At 34.5% G+C, this 12,004-nt stretch overlaps 1 protein-coding gene across 21 annotated transcripts in view; it reads right to left on the bottom strand.

The window, feature by feature from the left end:
* Positions 1–12,004, bottom strand: part of RALYL (RALY RNA binding protein like) — a 725,790-nt gene that overhangs the window by 69,125 nt on the left and 644,661 nt on the right. For all 21 annotated transcript variants that reach the window (XM_023227786.1, XM_023227788.1, XM_023227795.1 and 18 more), the window contains one exon: positions 500–547. In XM_023227786.1, coding sequence (XP_023083554.1) covers positions 500–547 — 48 coding nt within the window. The remainder of the gene's footprint in view (positions 1–499; positions 548–12,004) is intronic.

Genomic DNA, 12,004 nt, shown 5'->3' with positions numbered 1-12,004 from the left:
GTTTCTTCCTCATTGCATGGTTTCATCTTGCATCATCACCTTTATGGCCTCCTATTGTCCTGCGAAGCAGGAACGATCTGTAAATTTTATGGACTCTACCCAATATAACATTTTCAGTGTTTTATTATGTATTTAGAAGGTTGCAGTTATTTTTCTGAGTTTTCAAACTCGATCTTGAAGGATTCTAAATCAACAAATGACTTGGAAAATGATATTAGTTAATTAAATCTTTAGGATTTTATCTAAATATTAGACACCAAATCTTAGGTTTGAGCACCTCCAAAGTCCTAAAATTCCAAGATCCACTATACTCAAGTAAGTATAATGCAAATAGAAAAATCTGTATATTTTGTTGGGATTTGTTGGGATTTAGTATTTTATTTTTAACTATAAAATATTGTTTTAAATACCATAATCAAGATCACCCATGAATAAAAGGTACAAAATGGTTAAAAGGTAATTTAAATCTTAGGAAAACAAGGATGAAAAATTCACATACCGGTTGTAGAAATCATCTCTGTAGTAATCATAGTCAAAGACATAACCACTAAAGAGGGAAACAAAAAAATTAGTTGGCATTTGTTTCAATGACATTAATTTTACTATTAACTTATGATGTTACAGCATAAAATTTGTTACTTTTAAAATATTTACTTTTCAATGTAATTATGTATCCGAAGGACCTTCCAAGATAATGTCAATTTGATATGTCTTGCCAAATTATTACATGTTTGACAATGTAGAGACTGATAATGGTTTGTGTGGTTTGGAATGAAGATGAGAACAGGTAGCAAAATAAATACTTTAAAACTTAATTAGGTATGAATGAAGACCACAGTTTTTCATCTCAGACAAGATATCATATAGTTGTCCTTTCTTTCTGAGGTAATATTATTATCCCTTCTTCCTAAGGTATGTACAATGAGGCTACATAATGAACAAAAGGTATTGAAATAAGATAAATGGAAAGGTTTAGTAACCCATTCATTATAGAAATGACAAACAGAAATGTAGTTCCTTGGAAATTCAGCATTTTTTAATTCTAAAAACTATGGATTCAATACTTTCAATAGAGAAAAATTCGAAAAATAACTGTGGCTGTCTTACCAACAATACCTTAATATTTTAGTATATTTAAATATGAATTTGTAAATGCATTTCAGTGATAAGAGTATTATGACTAAGCTCCCTAGAGGAATATATTTTAAAAAGTCACCTCCATCCACTTGCCTTGTTTGAATTTATGAAGCACTTTATATGAATTTTAAATACAGTCATCAAAACAACTCTGTTGGACAGCATAACCTGAAGAAACTAAGGTGCAACAGACGTAAGGGACTTGCTCAAATTTGCATTCCTACTAGGTGACATTACTGAGATTTAAGGGAAAGTTTCCTGATTTCACAAGTGGGGTCGTTTTCACAACACCTCGCAACACTCCCCAACCTGGAAGAAGTCTTAATGTGATGATGAATGGAGTAACTGTACCACAGGGGAGTCATTGTGGCAAAACATACGTAACTCCAAATTTACCATCCTAATCATTTTAAAGTTTATGATTCAATGGCATTAAGTACATTCACAAAATTGTGCATTGTCACTATCCATTTCAACAACCTTATCATCAACCTAAACAGAAACTTTGTACTCATTAAACAATAACTTTCCATTCCTGCCTCTCCAGACTCTGTAATTAATACAAATACAAATCGTACAATCACAGTCATACAATATTTGTTCTTTTGTGTTTGGCTTATTTTACTTAGCATATTTTCAAAGTTCATCCATGTAGTATGTATCAGAATTTCATTCCTTTTTAAGGATGAACAATATTCCATTAGGGTGAGATACACACACACACACACACACACACACACACATATATATATACACACATACACACATGCACATATATATACACACACACACACACACACACACATATATATATATATATATATACAGGTGCCCATCTCCCAAGACTTTCCACTAAACTACTAAACAAAGAAATTAGAAAACTCCCAAATTAACAATCTAATACAGTACCTGGAGGAATTAGGAAAACGAGAGCAAATTAACCCCAAAGTTAGCAGAAGAAAAAAAAATAGCCAAAAGTGGAGCAGAACTGAATGAAGCCAAGATGTGAAAATCTACACAAAAGATCAATAAAACCAAAAGTTGGCTCTCTAAATAAACAAGATCCACAGACTGTTAACTAGATTAACAAATAAAAAGAGATCTAAACAAGCACAATTAGAGGTGACAAAGATAACATTACAATCAATCCCACAGAAATACAAAAGATCCTCAGAAACTATTATGAAGACCCCTGTGTACACAAAATAGGAAATCTAGAGAAAATGGATAAATTCCTTGAAACACACAACCTCTCATAATTGAACCAGGAAAACACTGAAAACCTGAACAGACCAATAAAAAGTTCTGAAATGGGATCTGTGATACAAAAACCTATCAACCAATAAAAGCTCATGATCAGTTGTATTCACAGCTGAATTTTACCAGACAAATAAAGAAGAGTTATTACCAATCCTACTGAAACTATTCCAAAAAAATCAAGGTGGAGAGACTTCTCTCTAACTCACTCCATGAAGCCAGCATCATCCTAACACCAAAACCCGGCAAAGAAAAATAATACACAAAAATCTGTAGCATTTCTATATACCAATAACATTTAAACTGAGATCCAAATCAAGACTGCAATCACATTCATGCTAGTCACAGACAAAAATAAAATACCTAGGAATCAATTTAACCAAGGAGGTGAAAGATCTCTACAAGGAGAACTACAAAACACTGCTCAAAGAAATCACAACATAAAATACAGAAAAACACTTCTTGTTCATGGATTGGAAGAATGAGCATCATTAAAATGGCCATGCTACCCCCATGCGATTTACAGATGCAATGCTATTCCTATCAAACTACCAACACTGTTTTTTAAAGAACTAGAAGAAACTATTGAAAATTCATAAGGAACAACAACAACAACAAAAGAGCCTGAATAGCCAAAGCAATCCTAAGCAAAAAGAACAAAGCAAGAGGCATCACATTACCAAACTTCAAACTATATTACAAGGCTACAGTAACCGAAAAGCATGGTCCTGGCACAAAAATAGACAATAGACCAATGGAACAGGATAGAGAACCCAGGAATAAAGTCATACACCTACAGCCATCTAATCTTTGAAAAATTCAACAAAACTAAGCAATAAAGAAAGGACTCCCTAGTCAATAGTGCTGTGATAGCTGGCTGATATGCAGAAGAATAAAGCTAGATCCTGACCTTTCACCATGTACAAAAATTGACTCAAGACGGATTGAAATTTTTTTTTTTTTTTTTTTTTTTTTTTTTTTTTTTTTTTTGAGACAGAGTCTTCACTCTGTCGCCCAGGCTGGAGTGCAGTGGTGCAATCTTGGCTCTGCCTCCTGGGTTCACGCCATTCTCCTGCCTCAGCCTCCTGAGTAGCTGGGACTACAGGCGTCCACCACCACACCCAGCTAATTTTTTGCATTTTTCAGTAGAGACGGGGTTTCATTGTGTTAGCCAGGATGGTTTCAATTTCCTGACATCATGATCCACCCTCCTCGGCCTCCCAAAGTGCTGGGATTACAGGTGTGAGCCACCGCGCCCAGCTGATGGATTGAATATTTAAACGTAAGACCGCAAAATATGAAAATCTTAGAAGAAAACCTAGCAAATACCCTACTTGATATTGGCTACGTTTTCAAAAGCAATTGCAACAAAATCAAAATTGACAAGTAGGACCTAATTAAACTCAAGAACTTCTGCACAGCAAAACTATGAAGGAAGTAAACAGATAGCCTGCAGCATGGGGGAAAATATTCACAAACTGTGCATCTGACAAAGGTCTAATATTCAGAAACTGTAAGAAACTTAAATAAATCATCAAGCAAAAAACCAAATAACCCCACTAAAAAGAAGTCAAAAGACATGAACAGATACTTCTTAAAAGATGACATACAGGCTAACAACAAGCATACGAATAAATGGTCATCACTAATCATTAGAAAAATGCAAATCAAAACCATAATCTCACACCAGTCAGAATGACTTTTGTTAAAAAAAAAATCAAAAAACAACAACAGGTGGAGAGGATGCAAAGAAAAGGGAATGGTTGCTAATTCCAATAAATATATGTGAGTATTTACTGTGTAGCAGAAATAGTGCTAGACATATTTGATACATTCAATAGTTATTGATTGAGGGGACAATCATTTTCATAGAATAGAAGTTCTCAGTATTTTCAGATGTAACCAAATAAGCTCACAAAGGAAATATGTGACTAAATTGTTTTTATAATTTTTTTTCAGAGACTCCTTTTTATGCTGTAATCTCAGATAGCAGAATTTAATTGCAAGAAAAAAAATGACACACTGATCAATTATAAAGGTGTTATTAATATAGATGACAGTAATGATTTCCACTTATGTGTCTTATACCTTCAGTAAATACTTCAGTGATTGAAAAGCCTTCTGGAAATGTAAAAGTACACAAGAAAAGAAAATTCATTTTTATTTTTTTTTCAGTTGCTGCTTAAATTATCTCATCCAGCCTGCTTATTTTTTGTTCAGTCCTGACTGCTAAGATGTATTTACAAGAACCAATTATAGCTAAGTATTCTGAATTGTTTGATTCTCAAGTTCCACTGCCTGCCATCATAAACTCAATTTTACCTGTCAAAGTTAAAAATAAAATGAAATGCACAAACAGACCTGTCTTGGTAATCATGTCAAGACTGCTTTTGTCTTAATGGTTTGGGCTTTTAGCAGAAATGTCATGCCAGTAGTTGGGTCAGGTCATAAGCTATAAAATCAAGCTGGATTTCCAAGAAAGAGAAGGATATTCAAAGAGATTCAAAGATCACACCAGGGCAAGTCTGATTAATGGCAGCTATTGTTTTCCCAGTGTTCCTGCCACCCTTCTCAGTCCTTTTTTTGCAGGGGAGGGTCTCCTTTTCTCTCTTTCCAGATTCTATCTTTCATAAAAATCCTCTTTTTCTTTCTGAGTGAACCTCTATTTGAAATCACCCACCAAAAGATGGCATTGTGAGGAGTCATATTCAGTTTTTTAAGGTATTTTATGTATCCTAGAACTGTATTGACAAGAAGAATTGGTTTTTCAGTTAAGAAAAATCCCTGCCCACACCCCTTTTCTCCCTCATAAGCTGAGGGTGGTACTGTGATCCTTATGGGATGATCTATTTTAGACAACTTTTGCAACGCTCACTTTAACAGTTTAGTAAGACAATTTGGTTCTTAGGCAACTGAAAACAAAAATGATAGTAAATTAGATGTTTAGGGCACTGTCTAGGATGAAACTCAACCAAGGAAATGCTGAGGTTTTTGTTGCTTGGAAGCATAACCAGTGGCTTACGGCAGGTATCTGACCTTCTAGAAAAATGAAATGATGGTTTTGAATGTTTAGTGCAAATAAATATTTCATATTGTTTATTTAAAAATCTGGTACACTTTTATTAATTTTATCCTACTTAATCATTCACATTCACATTCTCTCAAAATGTAATGGGGAATCAGAATTGCTAAAGTAATTGCTTACAGCCATACATCCACACTGTTTCTTTCATTACTGAAGATTAAATGAGGACCAAGTAACTTTCCTGAAATTTCATTTGAACTTTTTCATTTATAGAAGAATCACAACTCATTGGGTTTTACAATATATGTAATCAATTTTTATCTATCCCTTTGAATTCATAAAGCTAGTTTCATATGAGTAGGTTAATACACAAAGTATTTCTTTTTATTTTCCTTCACCAAATTTCATTAAAATATAATCTTAAGAATATTAATAAATTCCCTAGCACAAGCAGGAAATATTTTAATGTGTTCTTAGCAAACATCTTGCCAATAATAACTACTACTAGAGCCTTCTCAATTGCTATAACTGGCTTCCTATATTAAATTGAGTAATCAATTATTGAGTTCTTATTTGTAAGTCAGCTGCAATACTAGGAGTTGTGAATAATTATATCAGTAGAACATGACTTCTAACCTCAAGGAATTTCAATCTAAGTATAAGAGATTAGACAAATACACAGATGAAAGTAAGTTGAGACAGAATTTGATAACTGTCAATCAGAAATAAGAACTTCTATGAGAGTTTATAAGCAGAGGAAATAGGATGTGGTGAGTGAGATACAGGGATCAAACATGGCTTCATGAAAGAGCTGGCATGTGAAATGGACCTTGCAAAGAGTAGGGATTTGACAAGTCAATGTTCAAAAGGTAGGTCTTTCTAGATGATCGAGAAACCTGGTGGTAGAAAAATGTGGAACAAGTATGGACAATATGTTTTATGGAGATTATTCTCTCTCTTGGCACAGGTATTCTTCAGAATACCCATGGTTAGTTCTAGAAGTTATGAGTGCAGAAGGTGTAATGTAAAAATAATGTAGTATATAATTCAGCTAACTGGCTGAATTTCCAAAGCATACTTCCCTGTGGATAAGGTGAAATCAGAAGTATCCTTAGATGTATTTACAGGATCTTGCTTCTAATTCATCATAAAATGTTGGTGCAGGTTTCTAGCTGTCAGAGTATCTAAAGTTAAACAAATTTACAAACTTTGACAATACAATACTGTGAACAAAAATCTGTTCATTTCAGTTTAGGAAATACATATAAATTTGTACATTTACTTTGGTGTATGTCACCAGTACATATGTACACATATATGCAAAATTCAAAAACAGTGAAATAAGCTACTTAGTCTAAGTTTCATTGATGAAATATTCAATTGATTTTCAAGGACCTTTGTAATAGGGGAGAAAGTGAGGAGAAACCTAATGGGACCTAAATTATTATGATATCTTTATAGAGTTCCTGGCTACTGGTGAATCAGTACCTGTCACCTGAGTAAGAGAAAATGGCTAAGAAGTTCTAAAGATGAAAATAATCCACCTAACTTAAGAAAAAGTTCTCATGCTTCACTTGCTGTGAGTCAAGTTTACTGTCTCACACATTTAAAGGATGATTACTTTAATTGATAGAGCAGTGACAGAATGTATGAAGAATAAATTTTGGAAATGAGAAAAAGAGGAAGAAAAAAACCAATTTTTCTTTCTTTTGGCTAGTAACACAGGGTTTCTGATTTTGGAATGATCACTTTGAATGGGGTGAGCTGTTACTTTTCTCTCTACTGTGTCTGTTAGGAAGTGTACTTAAATAAAAATAACAGCAACAGCATAAAAACTTTCAATTAGTCCCCGTGGCTTACAAGGTAACATGGAGACCTCTTCAATACTCAGGATTCTCCAAAATGTAGCTCCTTTCTCTGACGTTCTTTAACTATTCATTCAATTACTCTTTTAATCCATCAGCTTTCTCAGCACCTACACTCTGCCTGGCGCTACTCTGGTCCAAAAAAAAAAAAAAAAAAAAAAAATCTTGCTCTCAGGCGGAGACGTTCTTGTATCTTGATACAATCTTCTGCATTAGCTCAATTGGTGGCTCAACAAAAAGTTTCCTGTTATACTCTCTGTCCATCAACATGGAAATATGTTCTTTCTGCTGGAAATATGTCCATTCTTTTTTTTTTTTTTTTTTTTTTTTGAGATGGAGTCTCCCTCTGTCGCCCAGGCTGGAATGCAGTGGCGCGATCTCGGCTCACTGCAACCTCCGCCTCCCAGGTTCAAGCAATTCTCCTGCCTCAGCCTCCCAAGTAGCTGGGACTACAGGCGCCTGCCACCACGCCTGGTTAAGTTTTGTATTTTTAGTAGAGATGAGGTTTCACGATGTTGGCCAGGTTGGTCTCGAACTCCTGACCTTGTGATCTGCCCGCCTTGGCCTCCCAAAGTGCTGGGGTTACAGGTGTGAGCCACCATGCCCAGCCTAATATGTCCATTCTTAAAGGCCTAACTCAAGCTCCATATCTTCCCACATTATCAAGTTTGTTGAATTAGACTAAATTCCACTTTCTGTGCTATTCTTTGATTATAGCTTATTTGAATTTACATCCAACTCATGCTTGTCAGCTCTCTGCTTCTCTTGTTACTTAGCTAATCTGTATAGATTTTTGTTAGCCTTTCCTGTCACATGCCAGTGTTTCCCTTCCATTAATCATCCCCATCTCTCTTATTTGAACTTAATCTAATTTATCTGAATTTCTTGACATTGAAGTTTTCAGGGTAAAATATTCCAGGAGGGCTCATGTCAAAATCCTGTAGAGTATGATCAATCTCTTTAACTGTTCAATGTAGTCATTAATGTTCAGGTCTCATTCTTATAGCTTCTTAAACACATTTTCATCTAAACATATTATATTGTATTTGACTGTTTATGAGTCTATCTCACTAGATCATAAGCTCTGAAAGGCAGGGTGTTTTAGTCACCCAAAGACATATTTTTTAAATCGAGTGTTACCCATCTGTGGAACTTTCCACTATAGTATTTACTCTCTGTAGAAAAGTAAAGTGTTTTCATTAGAATTTTCAAACACCTGAATATTAATATTAGAGTATTTAGAGCATTACAATTGCTATATTGGGTTAGATCTTTCTTCCATCTATCAATTTATTGCTGGTCAGCTCTAAATCTACCCTTTTTTTGAGCTTACTTTGTAATAATGGAACTGGACTCTGAACATTCCTCCTTTGCCTGCTGACACAGTGTTAAAGTTTGGCAGTATAGGATGCTGGAGGAAAACTGCAAGGCATAGAAGAAGAGGGAGCTTCTTTTTCCAGATGCTTTTCTTATTCTCTGGCACAGCTACCAGCAGCTTGTCAGAGGCCCAGTGATAACCATGGGCATCTCAGCAGAAGTTTCCTACTCATCACCTCCAGTCCACCAGCATCCCATAGACTTCTCTGACCTTCGGTCAGCTACAAACACATCTTCTCCAGTGAGATTTGAATCTCAGCCCTGGGCAGAGAGACTCTCTTCAACTTTGTTTTTCCCTTGAGTACTCACCCTCAGCCACAGAGGTAGTAGCTGTTCCAAGCACTTTCTATTCCAATATTCTTTTGCAGATCTTGACTGACACAACCCAGTTTAGACTGGGTTGTATTTCGTGTGTTTTGTGTTTTTGTATTCCATGTTTGTTGAGAATAACCGTATGTGACGTGTAGTCAATGAGTTCGCTTGTCCATTTACAAGTAAATGTTTTTCATAGTTCGTTGATATTTTTATGATTTAACAATTAAATTAAAATGATTTTTTCAACGTTTTCCTTCAAGGGTAAATATATCAACTACATAAGCTCTTTATGGTGGAGACTAGCTTTTAAAAATGTTGGAGAATGATGTCAAAACAGATGATAATAATTAATTATAATGTTAACATTTACCGAAGGCTTAGCATTTATCAACTGCTATTCTAAATGCTTTACATATATCAAATTATTTCATTGTCTTAAAAATTCTATGAGTTAGTATTATCTTGACTTTATATATGAGCGAACCAAGGCATCAATATAATCAAAGTTCATAGCATAGACTACCTTGACTATGGCTTCCCAGATATTGCTGTAAGAAATACTTGAGTGTTTTTGTCAATTGCAATCTCAATAGTAAGCCACAAAGATAAGGAAATATTGTTTTTTTTCTTTTTTTGAGACAGAGTCTCGCTCTGTCACCCAGGCTGGAGTGCAGTGACGCAATCTCTGCTCACTGCAACCTCCGCCTCCTGGGTTCAAGCGATTCTCCTGCCTCAGCCTCCCAAGTAGCTGGGACTACAGGTGTGTGCCACTATACCTGGCTAATTTTTGTATTTTTAGTGGAGACAGGGTTTCACCACGTTGGCCAGGCTGGTCTCAAACTCCTGACCTGAAATGATCCACCCGCCTCGGCCTCCCAAAATGCTGGGATTACAGGCGTGAGCCACCAGGCCTGTCCAGATAATGAAATCTTAATTGGCATTAAATGATTTGTAGTGTCTATTGAAAAAAGGGGTAATAATTCCATTGGACTTTCACTTTGAGCCATCACTGGAAATATTTAGTTTAGTATGCGTCAGTGCACTTTTAGAATTTTGACCAAGTAGGATACGTATAGATGAAGGAAATTACGATGGCCAGAAGTCTCAAGACAATGCCCCTGTATAAAAAATGATTGCATTAAATAAGGATGTTTGGGCTACAGAAGACAGTCTTTGGGAAGAAAGGTGCCTAACTGTTTAAATATTTGAAAGGCTGTTGAGTGGAAGAGGAATTGAATTTCTTCATTGTGGCTCCAAAAGGCAGAATGAGTATTAAAGGGTAGTAATTATAAGGAAGACTGTTACTGCTAAATTTAACAAAGAAATAAGATAATTAATACCAAATACCGCAAGCTTCTAGTAGTTTAAACAAAAAACAGAATCGTAAAATGGAAAACACCATGACAAAACATTGTATGTTGTAATATAACACACAGATATATATGGCACAAGAGCCTGAAAACTATTTGTTGGGAATTCTTCCTAGAGAAGAGGATTAATGCATTATAGCATTATATAGTTCTGGGATATCTTTCAAGTTAAAATTTCATAATTTTATTAAAATTAAGTTACATTGTTAAAAGGTAACATTTAGATATTGACCTACAGATTTTCAAAAGCTGGTACCCTACATCTGGCTCACTTTCCTTTAGTACTAGTTCAGTTTCTTTGACTCTCCCCAACCAAACTGATGCCAAGTCAAAAAAGAAATATTGCACTTCATATTCTCTAGAAAGAAATAAAAAGAATGCTTTTTCTAAAACCTGTGAGACACAATGAATACCTGACTCAGAAAAATTTACAGCTTTAGATGCCTTCATTCTTAAAGAAGAAAGATGAAAAAGGAAAGAACTCAGACCTAATCTCATTAGATAAAGAGCAACCTATACGCCAAAGTAAACCAGAGAGGTCATTAGTATCAGTTTCAGGTGTGGAAATCCATCAACATAATCTGGAACAAAAACAAATTAAAAGAGATTACAGATTTTATCTGTAAATGCTAAAGAGACATTTGATAAAATTTAAGAGGCATTTCTTATAATATATTCTAAGTAAAACAGTAATAAGAAAACTACTTAAACACAATAGGCTGTAGCAAAAACAAGTGGGGAATATTAATTCAGCATAAAACAGTAAAACTATTCAAATTAAAATGAGAGGACAGCTTTTTATCACCATTATTATCTATAAATATTGAAGATTTTAGCAAATCTTTATATACTAAACATTGTCATTCCTCTAGACACATGCACTTGATTTTCTGCATTGCCCATTTTTCCCAAAATACCTAGCTATTTATACATGTCTTCTATTACCTTTTTATTACAAGCTCATACTGCACTGGACACATATCTAAAATGCATATTTCATACAAATATTATAGAAGCAAAAGTAGCATATTGAATAATTCTTCCACTCCCATTGAACTGATTTGCACTCTTTGTCAATTATGACTTTTTGTGTAAACATGACTTTTTATTGTGGTTTCTTTTTTTTTCCCCACTGATTAATGTCAGTTTTTATCCCTAAATCATGAATTTGTAGAAGAGATAGTCTCCCTCCTATTACTATTATTCAATTTAAAAAAAACTCCTCAATATTTTACCAGCTGAATTTTTTAAATGTCAAATTTTCCCCCTCCCTGATTATTTCTCTACCTGGTCATTTTAAATGAATCACTTTACCCTTCCATAAAGTTCCCAGTTAAAGAACATGACTAAATATTTGTTAAACATATGTTTGTAAAATAGGTTGAGCCTTAAGATGCTGGTGTTCAGGATAGATAAAACCAGGTGAGTAGCTATCTTTCTAGAATTTTGTCTGGGATTGGTACATGATACATCATAATTTTCTGTTGGTGTCTTTCTGGCATCTTCACACATAAAAAATGATGTAGCTGAGCACAGAATTCTTGTGTTACAATCCTTTCCCTAAAAAATTCTCCAGGATTATCTTCACATTAGCACATCACAGAGAAAACTGAGTTCGATTTTTATCTTTTGTCTTAAAGTTAGCCTCTTTTTAAATT

Source organism: Piliocolobus tephrosceles, chromosome 7 (assembly GCF_002776525.5).
Source record: "Piliocolobus tephrosceles isolate RC106 chromosome 7, ASM277652v3, whole genome shotgun sequence".
Lineage (NCBI taxonomy): Eukaryota > Metazoa > Chordata > Mammalia > Primates > Cercopithecidae > Piliocolobus > Piliocolobus tephrosceles.
Note: the sequence above shows the minus strand (reverse complement) of the source record. Positions and strands in the feature narration are given on the sequence as shown.